Source organism: Tripterygium wilfordii, chromosome 1 (genome assembly GCF_013401445.1).
Source record: "Tripterygium wilfordii isolate XIE 37 chromosome 1, ASM1340144v1, whole genome shotgun sequence".
Taxonomy (NCBI): Eukaryota; Viridiplantae; Streptophyta; class Magnoliopsida; order Celastrales; family Celastraceae; genus Tripterygium; species Tripterygium wilfordii.
In genome coordinates this window covers 525,406-543,613 of record NC_052232.1, presented here as the reverse complement: position 1 = coordinate 543,613, position 18,208 = coordinate 525,406, and the positions used below count along the sequence as shown (strand labels likewise).

The 18,208-nt window shown below is 38.4% G+C and overlaps 3 protein-coding genes, 1 non-coding gene and 1 pseudogene across 7 annotated transcripts; 3 read left to right on the top strand and 2 right to left on the bottom strand.

The window, feature by feature from the left end:
- The first annotated feature begins 1,009 nt into the window (after positions 1 to 1,009).
- LOC119997362 lies at positions 1,010 to 4,381 on the top strand. The gene is made up of 6 exons (XM_038844314.1): positions 1,010 to 1,445; positions 2,274 to 2,485; positions 2,877 to 3,162; positions 3,257 to 3,342; positions 3,439 to 3,530; positions 3,666 to 4,381. Exons 1-6 carry the CDS (start codon positions 1,164 to 1,166, stop codon positions 3,908 to 3,910), a joined length of 1,203 nt encoding a protein of 400 aa, XP_038700242.1. The 5' UTR covers positions 1,010 to 1,163; the 3' UTR covers positions 3,911 to 4,381.
- An 11-nt stretch (positions 4,382 to 4,392) lies between these two features.
- On the bottom strand, positions 4,393 to 7,343 carry LOC119997369 (protein DEHYDRATION-INDUCED 19 homolog 4-like). Of its 2 annotated transcripts, XM_038844335.1 has the most exons (6): positions 7,111 to 7,341; positions 6,957 to 6,998; positions 6,853 to 6,917; positions 6,008 to 6,085; positions 5,087 to 5,346; positions 4,395 to 4,683 (listed from the first exon to the last, which is right to left on the bottom strand). In XM_038844335.1, exons 1-6 carry the CDS (start codon positions 7,232 to 7,234, stop codon positions 4,542 to 4,544), a joined length of 711 nt encoding a protein of 236 aa, XP_038700263.1. In that variant the 5' UTR covers positions 7,235 to 7,341; the 3' UTR covers positions 4,395 to 4,541. The 2 variants fall into 2 exon arrangements, with proteins under 2 accessions (XP_038700256.1, XP_038700263.1); XM_038844328.1 differs by having other exon boundaries at positions 4,393 to 4,683; positions 6,853 to 6,998; positions 7,111 to 7,343.
- Positions 7,344 to 7,420: 77 nt separating this feature from the next.
- Positions 7,421 to 7,494, top strand: TRNAT-AGU. The gene has a single exon. It is a non-coding gene; the product is annotated as a tRNA-Thr (tRNA).
- A 3,745-nt stretch (positions 7,495 to 11,239) lies between these two features.
- LOC120002911 (two-component response regulator ARR2-like) lies at positions 11,240 to 16,508 on the top strand. Of its 3 annotated transcripts, none has more exons than XM_038851772.1 (6): positions 11,240 to 11,643; positions 12,266 to 12,418; positions 12,517 to 12,897; positions 13,212 to 13,288; positions 13,494 to 14,687; positions 14,799 to 16,508. In XM_038851772.1, the coding sequence occupies exons 1-6, from the start codon at positions 11,472 to 11,474 to the stop codon at positions 14,871 to 14,873; spliced, it is 2,052 nt and encodes a 683-aa protein (XP_038707700.1). In that variant the 5' UTR covers positions 11,240 to 11,471; the 3' UTR covers positions 14,874 to 16,508. The 3 variants fall into 3 exon arrangements, with proteins under 3 accessions (XP_038707700.1, XP_038707705.1, XP_038707711.1); XM_038851777.1 differs by having other exon boundaries at positions 11,472 to 11,643; positions 14,802 to 16,508; XM_038851783.1 differs by having other exon boundaries at positions 11,506 to 11,639.
- A 794-nt stretch (positions 16,509 to 17,302) lies between these two features.
- Positions 17,303 to 18,056, bottom strand: LOC120002107 (annotated as a pseudogene).
- Between the last annotated feature and the right edge of the window lie 152 nt (positions 18,057 to 18,208).

Sequence of the window (18,208 nt, the reverse complement as noted above, 5' to 3'; positions counted from 1 at the left end):
ATTTTTTAATGACATTTTTTTCCCATATATGTTATTTTAAAATCTTTGAAAAATATTTCAAGGTATTAGGTATAAGCAAATATCCACATCCAAAATTAAGACAAGAAGAATAAAAAAAACACATTTTCCCATGAATTTGCTTAACATGCGTAGTTTGTGGGTTACTACACAAACCCTGACAAACATGTTCAGATCCGACAAACGTATTGAGTGCGCATTTTAAGATAATGACTAAGGATCCTATCGGAAAGAAAAATACATTGAATATTCAATTCCATGTCCAGTACATAATACCTTTCAAATTATGTTTGTCTAAAATAAATAAATAAATAGTTAAAAGTTAAAATCAAAATAGTTGGGCCTTCAATTCTATGTCCAGTACTCAATTCCTTTCGAATTCTGTTAGGCCAAAATAAATAAATATATGGTATTTGACCTTAAACAAGAATTCCCCATATTTAAAATGCGAACTTAAAATGCGAACCTATGTTTTCACCATTCACTTGAAACATGTAGAACCCAAAATAGTTAATCTCACTTGTTATTTAACTCATCAATCTCTTTAAAAAATGATTCGCATTTTAAGTTCGCATGCACTTTAAGTGCGCATAAGAGAATTCCTCTCGACTTAAATAGTTAAACTAAAACAGTTGGGCCCATATCACCGATTTTGGACCCATAACTAAGTACTCAATCTTCCCTTGATGGGCTCTGGGGCTTGCCAAGCCGGTCTGCATAACACCGATTTTGGGCCCATAAATAAGTAGCCACTAGCCAATGTTCTTTTACTGGGCTAATCAGTGAAGTAAAGATTTTGGTGGGCTTGCATTAGATTTGATTATCTTTCAATCCAAAGCCCAGCCCAACGACTAACGAACCCTTCCGTCATCTGACAAGTCCAACTAACTAGAAAAATCCAAAAGCCGCCTCGATTCTTCTCCTCTCTATCTGTGTCTCTCTCCAAACGCAAACGCTTCCTTCCTTCGCCACATCTCTCTTACTCTGAAGCACGTATGCTGCACCAGTGTACGTATATATTGGAATATTATATGAATAATTAATTACTTTCCTAAATCACTAAACCTAGAAGAACTGTATACTGAACCTTCCTTGGTCTCCAACAAAGCGACAATAATTCTTGGATCTCTTGTGAGTTCGACACAATGTCTGGGTCGGGTGGGGTTTCGATTGCTCGCAGCAACATCGGGGACAACCGGTTCTACAATCCGCCGGCTATACGGAGACAGAGGCAACAGCAACTGTTGATGGCTCAAAAGCTTCAGCCGTCAATTACGAGGAAGAATCGTGCGGAGTCGGAGAAGAGGGCGGAGTCTGGTGAATCTGCGTCTTCATCATCGACGATGTTGGATTCTGGCGATTCGACGAATTTGGATCGGTTCTTGAAGTGCACGACTCCTGAGGTTCCTGTACAGTATCTGCCTAAGGTAATGGGAATGTGGACGCTTGGGTTTAGGTGTTTGTGATAGTCTGCTCAGCTTCTTTTATTTTTTGCGTTGTTCTTCTATTGAGTGAAAAAAGACTCTAAATTGGTGGGTTATGAAAAGTTAGGAACTGGGTTTGTTTGTTTCAGGTTCAATTGTGGAAAATGCGCAAGTGAGGGTTTTGTAAGTTCTTTGAGGGTTTATCTATGGTTGTGCATTTTATTTGTTTGCCTTTCTTCTTTTTTTCTTTCTATGAGAGCCAACCTAATGCTATCATTACGAACTGGCTTTATAGTTTTGGAAGCTATTAGAAATTTCCTTTGTGATCGTTGGCTGCTGTATTGCAGCTCTTGACTGTTTTTTTTTTTTTGAACTGCGGAAATCAGAGACTCCATTGACCCTTCTGGAGTTTGCCATCAAGTGCCTTTGGGGCATTTGATAAGGCGCATCAAATTGTCTTGGAAAGCTAAAAAAAGTGTTCTGGGACCTGTGTCTTGAGTTCAAAAATTTTGGTATGAGATGGTTTCAGATGCATGTCCCTCCTCAGGTGCACTGGCTATTGATGGTTAAGATCCATTTCATTAGTTATAGGATTTTTGTTTTTGGTCTTTGTTTAAAAGATGAAAGGAGTCCAAATCTTTAACTTCTTGATTTGTTTGATTACTAGGATCTAGTTGTTTCTGGTTGTTTTAGAAATGGGGGAACATTATAGAAGTGTTAGTTGCAGTTTCTTGACTTCTCATTAAGAAGACTTGAGATTCATTTTTTGTTATTTTACATTCGGGTCTAACATGATGGCATTTGCTGGCATCTGCATTTGGGGATATCAAGACAAGCATGAAGGGATGGAGAACTTATGAAACAGAGTGCTACCCATATTTTGTGCTTGGGGATCTATGGGAGTTCTTTAAGGAGTGGAGTGCATATGGAGCCAGTGTTCCTCTTTTGTTGAACGGGAGTGACTCTGTTATCCAATACTATGTCCCTTACTTGTCTGGCATGCAGCTGTATATAGATCCATCAAGACCATGCCCAAAGCTAAGGTTAGCCACTGCCTTTGTCTCTTTTGCAAAAAGGTTTCTTACTCTATAATCTCATGCTGGCACCATTTCGTACTTCCCATTCATACAGTTCTGTTTATTTACATGAATTTTATTTTTATCATTACATGATTTTTCTGTAATTTAAGGAGCATAATAGATACCTGAATTGAAGCTGTGTCTCAAACATTTAGTTGATCTACTCTGTTAATTGTCAATTCTTAGTTGAAATATTATTGACTTTGTAAATGCCCAAAGTCTGTTTAGTGGCCTTCTAGTGAAGAATTGATTAGTTCAAATGAGCGATCGTGTAAGTTCTTTATGTTTATGCAGTGCTGATAAGCTAATAAATGCACTTTTGCATTATTTATATATTGTGTTCATCTTCTGTTAGGAGGCCTGGCGAAGAAAGTGATACTGAGTCATCCAGGGAGACAAGTAGTGATGGTAGCAGTGACTGTGGAGCAGAGAGTGGAGCCAGCAATCTTGTTATGAGAACTTGGAACCATCAGAACTCTGTGGGCACTAACACCCAGAGTCTGAGCAGACTCTCCCTGAGCAATAAGGCCTCCAAGGGTTCATCAAGTGATGAATGTGAAACTTCCAACCCTCCAGGTCGCCTTATGTTTGAGTACTTTGAGCATGATCCTCCATTTACGCGTGAGCCTTTGGCTGACAAGGCAAGTTCATTATCTTCTGGTAGAGATGTGATGTTGAATTTTCGGTTTCTTTTCTTTGCCATGAAGAACAATCATAATCTTGTCTGTCCTGCAGGTTTCGGCTCTCGCATCTCAGTTTCCAGAACTGAAGACATATAGGAGCTGCGATCTACTACCGTCAAGTTGGATATCTGTGGCTTGGTATACTTTTCTCATGCCGTCAGGCTATGCAAAATTACTTTTCTAACTAATGCTAACTATTAATTGGAAATATTTGCTTTGACATTCCTGGTGAAGGTACCCAATCTATAGAATACCCATGGGTCCTACACTGCAGAACCTTGACGCCTGCTTTCTGACCTTTCATTCTCTATCGACACCCCTCCAGAGTACGTCCCTCTCCCTCTCTCTGTGTGTATGAAATGTTTATATGAATGTATGGCATGTGCTTGTGTGTTTGATATCAGTCATATCCGTCTGCCTACCTCCTTGAGGTTTTGATGTGTTTGCCTTGTTTTGGGTAGGTACAAGCACCAATGGGATGCACTTTTCCATAATTAGGGAGGTTCGTGGCAGGGAAGTGTCCTTGAAGTTGCCTTTGCCGACCTTTGGACTTGCTTCGTATAAGTTCAGGGTGGCTTTTTGGAATCCTGGTGGAGTTAGTGAAAGTCAGAAAGCCAATTCCCTGTTGAGAGCTGCTGACAACTGGCTTAGGAGTTTGCAAGTAAACCATCCTGACTACATGTTCTTTGTGTCCCGTAACTCATAGTGGAGGTGAGAGTTTAATACGAGCTTGTCTAGTATGTCATGGTTTCTGCCTTGCTGTTAGGAAGTCAGCAAACGGAGACCTAAAAGAATACCAATTTTCCACCACATCCTGGCGAAGTGTCCTGTATAATTTAGAATGTAGGACTCCTGCTCAAGTGTTATTAGCTCTACCTTATATGCATTTACCTCTGTAGAATTTCAGCCCCATGAGTAGTCTAGCAATGTCTCTCATGAGAATTCGGTCTTCTGAGTTTTGGCAAAATGGCTTCCTGAAGAAAATATCATGGTGGTGTGTGTTTGGGTCACGTGGATGGTTCGAATAAGGATGAAAATATCAAATGGGGAATAAGGTGGTCTGGATGATTATGAAAAGTAATGCAGTTTGTATATAGCTGTGTACTTCTGCTTGTTTTAACAGACGTTTTGTTCTAACAGTTGGGGCATTATATGATAATATGCGTTTATCGTGTTCTGTAGAAAGTAGAAACTTCTTGCTTCAGTAAAGGAACCATAGAACGGACAAGGTTTTAAACCTTACTTATATACACGTAACATTTAGATACAATGACATAATGTTAACAGTAACCCTTCACTACTTCTGACCTAGTCCTACCATGATAATCAAGATACCCTCATCTCCGGAAAATGCTGTTGGTCGCTCGGAAACTCACCTCACTTATAAACATTGTGGACAGCAACAGTCCTTGCACAAACTCACCCTTCCGAGCCCTCTCCTCTTGATCCTTGTCTGGTAAAGCTGGCCCTTGGACTTTTCTGTTACCAAAACAGTCGGAACATCAGATATATGGTTCGTAAAGGTAAGCCACCAAGTAAGTTAGTTATCAGTAAGCAATGAAGTTTCATATTTCATGATTTCTAGATATATATTTGAAGCATAATCGCAACGTTGGAGAATGACTGCAAGAGCATGTCCAACAAAAGCTATTCCCATATGCAATGACTAATGACAAACAATATAACTTGACGCACAACAATGTAACTCAAGGTACTTGATCAAGCCATCGCATCACCTCTAGAGCAACATTTCCACATAAAACATTGGTGGATGAATGACTGAAAAATTCATTTTATACACTAGAAGCCTGCTCAAGATTCATTTATCAGATACCGGAAAGCAGATTTCAAAATTGCTTAATAGAAAATAGATGTCCCATACCTATCTGGGAATTCCTCTACTGAAGTTTCCTGCACAGAACTTGCTTCATTCGAAGAAAGTGGTTCTACAATCACAGGTTCATCAACAGAAGAAGGGTTAAATATAAATGACGACAACATTGGATCGGACTCTGTGTTAGAGGAAGAAATAATGCATGATCCGCTAAGCAGGGATTGCAAATTTCCTTCTCGCAGCTCTTTTCTCAACATCGAGAATGTGGAATTGGATCCACCCTTGCGCAATCTCTTCTTACGCTGCACGTAATCTATAGTCAAGGAATGTTACAAACTCTCAAGTGTGGCCACACAGAAGAAATGACACTAAGCAACTAGAAAGAACAGGAATAGAAGCTCTAAGCGCCTGACAGATAAAATAGAAAAGCACAAATAAATAATGATCCATAGAAGAAGAAGAAGATATAGACCCTGAAAAGCAAGGCTAAAAAAAAGAGAGAGAACGGTTGTGGTTTTAATTATAAGGTAATGGAGACACAAAACCAAGTGATAAGAAAAGTTCTCACTAATCAATGGGAGAAGAGCAGCCACATGAAGGAATTCTCAATAAGAAAAGATTGACAACCATATTCTAATTGAAAACTTTTCCGGCTTGTGACATCTCTCAGTAAACACCACTCGTCAAGAAAACTAACCCAGGAAAAACCTGGAACCAGAAGCTTGAAATATAAGTGTTACCTTACCTACAGGTAGCAGTGAGACAGTTCATTGATTTTTCACAAATATCAATTAAAAAAGGATGTTCAGAACAAGATCAACTTCAGTTTAGTATCAACTTCAACTTTTTAAGTCCTAGACTTGAGTCCCCCAACTCCAAGCATGATCAGAGGTTATTTTTTCTCCCTTTCTCAGATAGAATTCACACAAAACAGCCCTACCATTTTACCAAACATGATATAAAGGATATTTTAAAAAAGCTTCCATGTTGCACAGTAATGTGGCTAACAAGATCCGTTCCCACCCTTTTTGCACAAACTGGGCACACCTGAAAAAAACAGGCCAAAAAAACAAATGAACTATCACATAATCGATTAAAAAATGTAAGTAACAAGAATACAGTATCCAAACTGGTCATTCAATAACTGCCACGCTGAAGGAGAAACAAAACAAACTATGAATTGGCTATTATTGTATCATATCCTATATAAATGATAAAAATTCACTCTTCCGCTCAACTTGAGGGAAATGTGGTGTTTTACATCAACTTGAGGGAGGACAATTCATATATTGCATTTTTAAAACGGGAGCTAAAACTCTCTTCCTAGATTAAATAAATTATTATTTTCTTTGAATATATTCAACATGTATCTTTATAGTCCCTGTGTGTATGTGCATGTATGCTTGAAAAATACTCTTCGACTCTAAGTGAAGGAAAGCCAGGACTTTCAAAACTCAGTAATATCTTCCCCGTCTCTCACATCTCCATTTGCCATCACCAATGCCATAAGAACTCCACGAACCCGGAATCATTATCATAAAAAAGAGTCCCTTCTCACGAATAACTTCACACATTGATGGTGGAAGTGTTGAAAAAAAAGAAGCTAAAAGCACACAGTGCAGCCTATCACCACGACAACCAAAATCAAACATCGAAGTTATCTTGTCTCTGCAATTGTTTTCAAGACTTTCTAATTTAATCACTTTCATATGCGAGAGCACAGTCCAAGTATACAAAACGAGGGGGGGGGGGGGATATTAAATATATTGAAAACCACAAAAGTAGACCAATTGAATATTAAACAAAAAAACTACCCCGATCTTGGCTTCAATCGGATGGTCTTCATCGATGTGGCAACAAAGCCCTACAATGTCGAAGTCCTCGGCACAGAAGGGGCATAAAAACTCCGGCCTAGAACCCTCGTCCCCTTCTATCTCATCGTGTCCTCCATAAAACACATCTACCACGAAGCAGAAACCATAAGGAAAACCAAAATAATAAGCAATTCCATTTTCCTGGGAAACAGAAGGAAATGGAGGGGCAATATAGGAATTAAAGGATAAGAAACGAACCGGATCGTGATTGATATCGCCGGGAAGAATTTGCAGAGAGACGAGCATTCCACGAATCAGACGCCATCCGATTGACTAAAACATGTGGCCCAAAGAGTAGATTTTGAATTTCTTCGTGTAACATATGGATGAAGTTTGGGCATTAATGTACAGAAAACATAAACCCTAGAAGCCGAGGGAGTCAGTGAGGAAGGCGACCCGAAATTGTGAGAGGGAGTACAGAAACTCTCCACCGAACTTCTAGGAATGGCGTCCGGTTGAGCTTGTGATATCTTCTTGATAAATAATATTTTAACCCGGCTCCCAACAAGCTCTCGTAGCTCAGTTGGTTAGAGCACCCGTTTAGTAAGCGGGAGGTCTTGAGTTCGACTCTCAACGAGAGCACAATGTTTTGCTTTTTGTGTTAGACCGGCCCAGCCCGTTTATTGCAGCATTAGGTGGGCTACTCAAGCCCAACTATAGTTAATTTTGCAAGTGTCCCGACTGGCCCACCCCGTTAATAGCAAAGTTTTGCCTTTTGCTTTAGACCGGCCCAGCCCGTTTTTAGCAGCATTAGGTGGGCTACTCAAGCCCAGCTATAGTTAATTTTGCCAGTGTGTCGACTGGCGCAGCCCGCTAATAGCAACATTAGGTAGGCTACTCAAGCCCAACTATAGGTTTTTTTTTGTCCATCTTCTATGGTTCTATTAACCTGCACCTTCCATGGGCTTCTTTTTGGAATATGTACATAACTCCTCTCTTCAACTAAAAAAGTTCTTTTTGTGTGACAGATTTGCTTGGTGTCAACTGTCAAGCGACACTATGGGTGTACGTCGTCGGTTTCCATCAATTTTTCTTCTTTTTTTAACCAGAATTTAATCGATTGATCAGACGGTTATTTTGATTATTGGTCAGTTCTCACTAAATATGAAGTTGAATTATAGTTCCAATCACTGAATCACAGACATGGAGAAAAAGGAAAAGGAAAAAAGATATGGCTTAATCATGATTAGATGGGTTGACAAGACTCTGGTTTTTATTAGCTATGGTTAATTATGTTAAACCAAGTTAGTAAAACTTTCTAAACCAGGTTAGATTTATAAGTAATATCCCTAATTAAAGTGGATATACACACACATATATTTATATGGTACGCAATGAGGGTGATTGATGACTAATCCCCGTTTTAAAATAATTTAATTATTATGAATTGCACCTAAGAAATCCACTAATCCAACCCATTATATATGGATCACAATTCACAACCCATTTTTTGTGGTCTAAGACTCTAAATCAGTATCTTTTTCTTAAAATAGGTATGTGATAAGGTTTGTGCCAAATAAAAAAAAAACTAACTATACGATTATATTTTAACACGATTACTAGTTGCCAAGAACATCTTAATCAGTCGTTTCAAAATTTTCAATTCCTTTAGGTGACATAAAGTACTCGGAAAGATAAATAAATGGGATCAAATCACCAAGTGTTTACAGTTTTTTTTTGGGTTTACGTTGAGTAATCCAACTTTAATTTTGTTGATTTTCTCATGAACTCACGTAGTCGACTTGAAATTTTTAGAATAAAAGCTTTGATGAGAGTAATTCAACTCTAATTTCGTTGTCGTTTCTAACCTAGTTGACGAATCTTTTTGGGACTAAATTGTTTGAACTCGAGAAATTCTGAGTTCGATTTATGCTAAGAACAATATTTTTGTGACCAAGAGCTGGGGATTAACCCAATTTATCCTCTTATTATGTGAGAAACTTATGTATACTCAGTCACGCAGCTTAATGACCAGAGTTTAGACTTATGTTAATTGTCCAAAGAGTAAACATGTCGGTGTCATTCTTGGTTAAAAAAAGAGAGTAGATTCTTATTTTATGGTATTACTAGCAAACCAAACATAAACATAGTACACAAATGTGTGTGTATATATATTGATGCTCTAAATATCACTATCAAAGTATAATTGTAACCAACACTAATGAACCCAACCGACTTGCTTTTCCATCACCAAAATAACCAAAACCCTTTTGGTTATCCTTCCCTTCCTTGTACCTCCATTATCTTGTTTTGATTTAGGCTTTTTTGTGGTGATCCATGACAAGGGATGTGATCAAAGGTGCACGTACACTACTACTAGTGGGCCCCCAACTACTATTTCAAGTCAACCGATGAGAGTTTTTGAGGGGCCGAGACGGGCTGGTAGGGGCCCAGCCCAACACCTACTTGCTTATTGGTCCACTAATTGAAATTTTCAAACTTCCATGATTTGCCACGTGGCATGGGGTTCGATCACCTAAAACCCATTCCACTAGTGGAATTTTTGTTTTTTTTTTTTTAAATACGACAAAAGAATTAACTTCACAAATTAGACTGTTTAGCCAATGAAGGTGTCTCAAAGCAGTTCAACGTGCCTGCAGTGAAAACTTCAATTAACTCCTACAATTTTGTGTCTCATCGTCGATATGTTTTAGCATATGGGAACTGCGTCGTTTTTTAAATTCAAAAAATTGATTGGACGATGAGATGGGGAATTGCCAGCAGTTTCCGCTATAGGATCCCAACTGCAAAGTAACTTTGTGTGTGTTTGGTAGAGCGGTTGTATTGATTTTCAACGCTAACTGTTAAGCTGTGAATAAAAAGCTGAGCTTAAAGCTATAAAATAAGCTTTGAGGTGTTTGGTAAAGCTGTTAACTGTTGTTAGCGGTTAAATTGTGTAAAATATATTTTGTTTATATTATTATTAATTTATAAGTATAATTTATGATGTAAAAATTATATTTATTTCAATTTAATATTTAAATAGCCATTTAATAAGCATAATTATTAATTTATAAATATAATTTATGATGTAAAAATTATATTTCTTTCAATTTAATATTTAAATAGCCATTTAATAAGCATAATTATTAATTTATAAATATAATTTATGATGTAAAAATTATAATTATTTTAATTTAATATTTAAATAGCCATTTAATAAGCATAATTATTATATTAATGTATAAATGTAATTATTAATGTACAAATGTAATTATTAATTTATCAATATTTAATACAAAGTTATGGGACCCACATGCAAAAAAATTTTAAAAAAAACAAATCAGTCACTTTTAGGCGTGGGACCCATGCCTTTTTGGCATGGGACCCACGCCAAACCCAAACCGCCCAAGAAAAAGCTCCATTTTGGAGCTTTTTCTTGGAGGGCGGTACCACACCTTTTGGTGGGCGGTACCACCCTCAAAAATCAGGTGTTTGGTGAGGTACAGCTCTGTGTACCGCCTCACCAAACACACCGAAATGACGTAATAGTAATACAAGAAAGCGAGTTTAGCTCCTCTTACATTAGAGATGTGTTTGATGGGTTTAAGTATCAATGATAATGGTTCATGAAGAACAAATCTGCACGGACCCTTGACCTATAACGAACAATATCTTAAATGTGTTTGGACATAAAATTACAAACATGTACAACAATTGCTTCAAACATACCATCTTATGAAACCCAAGTTGCCATCAAAGAAACATAATTAGCTTTCATTAATCATGCCAATTGAGCACATCAATGCCTGTTTTGGGGCTAAGTATTCAATTAGGAAAAATTATTGAGAAACATAAAATGGGTATAGTTTGAAGTTGTTTTAAAGAAGTGTGGATTATTAGGTTTAGCTCAAACTCTATGATTTGAAAAATTGAAACTTTTTTATTTTGAGAAAAGAAAAATTCAAACCTGAGGAAAGTAAGTAAATGTTTTTTTTTTTTTGAGTACAAGTACAAACACAACATACGACACACCACCAGATCAAACCTATGAAAGTACAGGTGTCAACAGGCCCTACGCAGGAGGCACAAAACGCAGGAGGCACAAATCAAGCCCACGCAGGGGCAAACTATCAAGCCCACGTAGGGGCAGACGAAGCCCACACACCTCCTTGTAAATATTCGGAGGAGGTGAGACTAGAACCCATGACCTCAGTCAGGGACATGCAAAGTCATTACCACTCAACCAATGGCTCATTTGCAGTAAGTAAATGTTGTTGATTATGATTACAGTAACAGATATTTATTTTTGTAAAAAAAAAAATAACGTTAAACTATTGATGCAGCTGCTGCGGTGGAGTTCGTTAACTTCATATGTGAGCTGGATCCACTCTTCAAGCACTACCCACTTTTGAATAATTGTTCCTTTCAACTTTGAATCTCATATAAAATACACACAATCATCTTCTCTAATAATCCAAAATCTGTCTTCTTTTCTTTCAAATTCTTCCGTATCTCAACTGGGTATCCCTTGGATGCCAAGTACTAGTTCAACGCATGTAATTCACTGATTTTTTTGTGGTGTAAGTCTTAGTCTTAGATCATAGTGTTCTTGAGCTATGAATCTGAGCAACGGCAAAGGATCTATGTCAACTGCGAGCTCCACTGCTTCTTGGAAGTCCGGAGATGTCTCGGATCAGTTTCCGGTGGGTTTGCGTGTTCTGGTGGTTGACGACGACCCCACTTGTCTCATGATCCTGGAGAAGATGCTTAGGACTTGCCTTTATGAAAGTATTCTTTATTGGAAATTAACTTCAATTCTTTCTTCTGATTTCATTTCCTCTTATTTTTGTCTCCAAGAGATGATTTGGCTTTCCCTTCTAGTGTTTGGTGAATTGTTAACACTTAGATTTATTGAGTTTGTGTAAGATTTGTGTTATCTATATGCGGTATTGGAGAAGATTACTATTCACATTTGGGTATCTTTTGTCAATCAGTAATGTTTGGATTTCCAGTATGTTTGGATCATATAAGAATTAATCTTCAGATTTGGGCATCCTGTGTCAATCTGTAATGTTTGGATTTCAATTATGTTTTGATCATATAAGAATTTTAGCTCAAGTTCTTGACTCATAAATTATAGTTTCAGATTTGGGTATCTTGTGTCAATCTGTAATGCTTGGGTTTCAATTATGTTTTGATCATACAAGAATTTTAGCTCAAGTTCTTGACTCATAAATTATAGTTGAGTCTTTAGCCAAGTGTTGGATCGGGTTGAATTTGACTTGTTCCTCCTTGGGAGTATCATGTTTCCTTTAGCAATTGGTGTGTGTTTATACAGATTTGAAGATTTGCGCTCATGTTATTTGATGAATGCTTCTTCATGTAGTTTATGTTGGGTTTTCTTTTTCAGGTACGAAATGCAATCGAGCAGAAATCGCATTGTCTCTGCTTCGAGAAAACAAAAATCGGTTTGATATTGTTCTAAGCGATGTCCACATGCCGGACATGGACGGTTTCAAACTCCTGGAGTACATTGGGCTGGAGATGGATCTGCCTGTTATCAGTAAGTTCACTATTTCTGTCACTTGAAATAATTTTGCTGTCTTGATGTCCAGTTACTTCGCAAGTTTAGAGTATCTTATTTGATGTGCTATTGTACAGTGATGTCCGCGGATGATGGGAAAAGCGTTGTAATGAAAGGTGTGACTCATGGTGCCTGTGACTACCTGATCAAACCAGTTCGAATTGAGGCACTAAGGAACATATGGCAACATGTGGTTCGGAAGAAGAAGAATGAGTGGAAGGAAGCGGAGCATTCAGGAAGTGCTGAAGATGGAGATCGGCAACAAAAGCCATCCGAAGATGCAGATTACTCATCCTCTGCAAACGGAGGCAGTTTTAGAAACTTGAAAAAGAGAAAGGATGAAGAAGATGATGGGGAGGAGAAGGACGATACATCCACATCGAAGAAACCTCGGGTCATTTGGTCAGTTGAGCTTCATCAACAGTTTGTGGCAGCTGTTAATCAACTAGGCATTGAGAGTACGGACATCTTACTAATATCTTTAACCTACTTGATACGCGTTTATTGGCTTGAGAGCTGGTTTAATTAATGATTGTGTATCTGTCTTTGATCACTTTGATCACTTGGCAACATACTTCAATTCTAGCTGGTATTTTTCATCAAGCAAGTGGGTTTTGTATAATAGTTTAATATTTTCCCTGAAAAGATTGCTATTTCAACCCATATGTACTGCTTTATGGGTGTCTCTCAAAAGCTAGCTTTGCCTCGACCTTGGGTTTAATATTTCCATCGGTCCCTCCCCTTATGCTTCTAAATTTGATGTGTGGTGCAGAGGCTGTTCCTAAGAGAATTCTGGATCTGATGAATGTTCCTGGGATCACCAGAGAGAATGTCGCTAGCCATCTCCAGGTTGGTAAAATGTTGCATGACATAGAAAATTGAAGCATAATGCAAAAACACGAAAACTTGTTTCAAACTGCTAGCATTCTTTTGTTTTTTTCTCTCTCTCTCTTCAAATAATTGGAAAAAAACAAGATGCACATTGCCATCGTTTACCTTTTGATCTCGTGGCTTGTTTTGTTAGCAATTCTCACCAATGAACTTTCTGAAACAGAAATATAGGTTATATCTGCGGAGGCTAAGTGGGGTGCAGTACCAAGGCAATATGAGCAACTCTTTTATCAATCCCTCGGAAGCAACTTTTGGGTTGTCTCCACTTGACGGGGGCATTGATTTTCAGACTCTTGCTGCTGCTGGTCAACTATCAACCCAGAGTCTTGCCACTCTCAAAGCTGCTGGACTTGGTAGGTCATCTGCCAAACCTGACTTACCCATGTCCTTTGGTGATCAAAGGAACCTTTTTAGCTTTGAAAATCAAGAGTTGAGATTTGGTGGGGGTAAACAACAACATATGAGCAGTAATAAGCAAATGAACTTAGTTCACAGAATTCCAGCAACTATGGAGCCATTGCCAAAGCAGCTTTCAAACTTGCAACGTACTGCCCAACCTCTCGGGGGCATCAATTTGCAAGTCAATGACCATGGGGGTCAGAGCAGCCCAAGTAACTCTTACTTGATGCAGATGGCTCAACCACAATCGCGAGGGCTGATAGTAAATGAAACTACAGGTGCTAATGTCCCCCGGCTACCATCATCCATCGGGCAGCATACTATATCAAATGGGATTGCTGGTGGAGTCCTAGTCAGAAATGGAATCAGTGAAGAGGGAAGAGGAGCTGGGTACAATGTTGCAGTTCCGCAAACATCTTCAAAGATGAATTTGCAATTGAACCAGACAGTGCAATTGCCAGGAAATAGTTTCTCTCTTGGAGGAAACCCTGCTATATATAGTCTTGCGTCCAAGGGGGAGTTTCAAGAAGAGGTTAGCTCAAACATAAAAGGATTGCCAGGATTCATTCCAAGTTATGATATTTTTAGTGATTTTCGTCAGTATCAATCCCATGATTGGGAGTTGCAGAATGTAGGTGTGACATTTGACGCTTCTCAGCCTTCAAACTCTCTGCAAGGCAACTTTGATATGCCTTCAGTTTTAGCTAGTCAAGGAACTTCATATGGGCAAAGGACCGGACAGTTCATGAATGTATCTTCTGTGGGGAAGGAAATGTTCTCTATGGTTGAAGGAAATGGGCTTGGCAGCGTACAAAATCTCAGTCACCATCTCGATACCCTTCCTGTCGAAAATTCAATAAAAGTTAAAACAGAAAGAGTTCCTGATTCTAACTGTCAGACTAGCTTTTTCCCTGAGCACTTTGGTCAGGAGGATCTCATGAGTGCATTGCTCAAGCAGGTTGGTTTCTTTCTCTGTAATTTTGATGTATTGTTTATTAAACACTTGTGCATAAGTTTTATGTTTCCAAGTTCATTAATAACTAGTGGCGAAATATCTTCGTTTCCCCAGCAGCAAGAAGGAATTGGACAAGCTGAAAACGAGTTCGACTTTGATGGGTATCCCATGGATAATATTCCTGTGTAGAACATGCTTCATGTTTCTATTTGTGAACGCAGTTTCTGGTGTACATACTGCTACAGATAATTTGGCCTTTTTCTTTCGCAATCGTAGTTGAGATCCACGTATCCATCATCTTCAAGTGCATTGAGAGAGTCAGACTCCAGAATGAGATCCTTCCCAGATAGTATAGGGTTTGAGATTCTCAACTCCAATGCTCTGCTGATTGCCCTCAGCTTTGCTTCATTTGATTCATATACCCCTACACTGCATGAGAAGAAGCAAATGAATGATCTGAATCCCGTAGTACTCTTCCTATTCCTGCCCTGCCCAGTTTTCCTAGGGCTGAACCATCGACATTCCATTTCAATTTATCATTAGGAGGAGGAATCCACTGTACTTGTCCACCATTCTATACCACAAGTTAGATGGACCTGTGCATTGGCAGAACAGATGGTCCACAGTCTCCTGGGCTGATAGGCAGAATGGACAGACATACATTAGCTGATGCCAGTATAATCCCTTTGTGTGCCAAATTATCTCTGGTGGGAAGTTTCTTATGGAGCATGATCCATGCAAAGATCTCCACCCTAGGAGGTGCAAGACCCTTCCATACTGCTTTGTAGAAAGGTGGCCACAGGGATAGGATTTTGAAGGGAGTTCAGCACTTCAGCTAGCTTGACATAGGAGAGAATTTCCATATTATTCTGTCCACTTTGTTGGGGCATAGTGTACAGGGTTGAAAGCAACTGCAGCAACTCATCAATTAAAGTCTCTTCCCATCTGTAGAGGTTCCTTCTCCACAAAAACCTCCATTCCCAGCTATTGTTATTCCAGAATCCCATATCTTAAATTTTGCATGACTTCTGGATAGATGTTCCAAGCAACCTCTCAAATATCACACATAGAGACCTATTAGTGACCCATTTGTCTTGCCAGAATTTTATGCAGCTTCCATTCGCAATAACAATGCCCAATACCCTCTTGAAACAGTATGCCACAATGAGTCTTGATTCAACATTAGGGCCTGGACACTTTGCCATAAGTAAGAGGCAGATGGGGATGTAGGAATGGTTAAGAGTGTTTAGTAGGGCTTGGCTTCCTCTGGTATACTTTCCACTGATAACAAATCTCCACAGTGATCCCTCATTTTGTAAGAATCTCCATACCCATTTGAATAGCAATGCTTTGCTTTTCAGGGTTATATCACCAATCCGCAGACCCCTAGATTGCTTTGGTGGTATTACTTGTTTTCAGCTGATGTGGTGCAACTTTTTCTTCACTTCTATATCTCCCGACAGAAAACTCCATTGTAGAGATTCCAGTTTTCTGGCCACCACCACTGGCATCTTGAACAGGGACATGTAGTAGATTGGCAAATATGACAGAGCTGATTGGATTAATGTTAATCTGTCCCCAATGACTTAACTGGTAGAGATTCTGCTCTACAGTGATACTTAGCAGCCATAGCCTTAGTCCACTACCTACTCATGCCAATTCCAACAAGGGAGCTCTTAGAGGAATTTACTTTAAGCCCTGAGATGATCTGGAAACATCTCAATATTCTTTTGACCACTTATATGCATCTCTCTTTAGCTTTGCAGAAAATCAGTATGTCATCAGCATATTGAATATGAGATAATGCTTAACGCATATTCTTTATGGATCCACTCTTCAAGGACTAAAGTGACTAAACTCTCTGTTGAATAAAATATTTTTCAACTAATAAAATATTCAAAGAATACTAGAAAAAAATTTGAGCTTTGTATACAACATGTGTTTGTTTCAACTTTCAATCTTATATAAAAAAAAATGCACATAATCATCTTCTCTTAATAATCCAAATCCCCTTTTTCTTTCAAATTGTTCCCTATCTCATCTGGGTGTCCTTTTGATGCTTGCATGTTATTCATGTTGAATACCGGCCCATAAAATATGCATGGCATTGGTAGCTTTCAAGCACATGTCAATAATATATTATATAGATAGCCGTCAACAATATTATTGGCTTTAAGTTATGTGTTTCCCAAGAAAACATTAGGAATGGATGGATTTATTTTTCATGAGCCCAACTATTAATGATCAAAATTCAATTTATTGGGCAAGCCTAACTACAAAGATCAAAGCTCAACTCACTAGATTCATGAAAAAATATGCTAATATAATCAAAGCCTAACTCACTAAGCTCATAAAAAAAAATATTGTTGTATGTTAAAGATGGACTTTGTCCTTATTAACAACAAGGCCTTGTTAAGAGCATTGGATACTTGAAATGTTATTTTTTAAGCATTTGAACACTAGTTTCAAGTATTAGAGCTCTACCCTGAGAGAGAGAATATACACTTGAAAATACATGAAAATTTTAGAGGCCCTTGTCATTTAAGTTGTGAATAGTATCCACAAACCAATAATATTTTGTCATGTTGAGTTGTGAATAGTATGCACATATATATATAATCAACAGTGGACATGGTTCATCAATCCAAGCCTCCTCACGATGTGATCCACAAATGAAAGTGGGGTTACTGGGTGCATCTTCCATTTGAGTGCAGAGAGCACCAAGAGTTCCATTCTCTGAATCATTTTGGGCTCAAACACATACTTAGTTTCCATCACCTACAAGCAAGAACAATTAAAACAGGCACATTTTAGTCTCTATATATATCTACACCCCCACAAAATCAATACAATGAACAGATCTAAGATCATAACATCAAATAAATGCGAATGGAGCACCTACTTGGAAGTCTAGAAGAAGGGGCACTTCAGTTTCCTCAACTTTCGCAGCCAAAGAGAGACAGGTCACGACCACAAGCTGCACCATCCATGGCTTATCCTTCTGAAAACAAGGGTTACAGAGGAACCTATCAAGATAGTCTATGGCCAAGACTACAGTGAGAACTGAGTACCCATAACACGCATTGACCTTAAGAATCCCTTCCACGGCCTCTTGACGAGCCAGAAAAAGAGAAGGATCTGTTATCAAATTGTCCTGTTTCAGATAATTCTGCTTCTGTTGTTCTTGTTCTTTGGAAAAGAGAGAGAGGAGCTCCTCATCTCATCTTCCCAGAACAGATCTTGCTTCAACAATGAAATAGAAAATAAGCAAGGACTCCTGCTTTTGTTGAGGGTGTTTTCTTGAGTAACCTCTTCTTGGTCGAACTCTTCGTGGTTTGGTAAGGAGATAGAGAGGGAGTGAAGAAGGAGAAAGACATGATGGAGGAAAATGTTACATGGTAGGGTCACACGGGGTGTTATTAAATTGTGTGTTTTTTTGTGATTTTAGAGTGTATTTAATCATTTTTGGGTGCAAATAGTTCTGATCAAATTTTAGAGACCCTTATCATTTAAGTTGTGAATAG

Excerpts from the sequence above, each read along its gene's own strand:
- LOC119997369 (XM_038844328.1), bottom strand. The coding sequence starts at position 7,234 with ATGTTACACGAAGAAATTCAAAATCTACTCTTTGGGCCACATGTTTTA. Across the intron at positions 6,086-6,852 it reads CGATTGAAGCCAAGATCGGG|GTGTGCCCAGTTTGTGCAAA; the intron begins GTAGTTTTTTTG and ends TGTTTTTTTCAG. Across the intron at positions 5,347-6,007 it reads AACATGGAAGCTTTTTTAAA|GTGCAGCGTAAGAAGAGATT; the intron begins ATATCCTTTATA and ends ACTATAGATTAC.
- LOC120002911 (XM_038851772.1), top strand. The coding sequence starts at position 11,472 with ATGAATCTGAGCAACGGCAAAGGATCTATGTCAACTGCGAGCTCCACT. Across the intron at positions 11,644-12,265 it reads TAGGACTTGCCTTTATGAAA|GTACGAAATGCAATCGAGCA; the intron begins GTATTCTTTATT and ends TTTCTTTTTCAG. Across the intron at positions 13,289-13,493 it reads ATGTCGCTAGCCATCTCCAG|AAATATAGGTTATATCTGCG; the intron begins GTTGGTAAAATG and ends TTTCTGAAACAG.
- LOC119997362 (XM_038844314.1), top strand. The coding sequence starts at position 1,164 with ATGTCTGGGTCGGGTGGGGTTTCGATTGCTCGCAGCAACATCGGGGAC. Across the intron at positions 3,343-3,438 it reads AGTTGGATATCTGTGGCTTG|GTACCCAATCTATAGAATAC; the intron begins GTATACTTTTCT and ends TTCCTGGTGAAG. Across the intron at positions 3,531-3,665 it reads TCTATCGACACCCCTCCAGA|GTACAAGCACCAATGGGATG; the intron begins GTACGTCCCTCT and ends TGTTTTGGGTAG.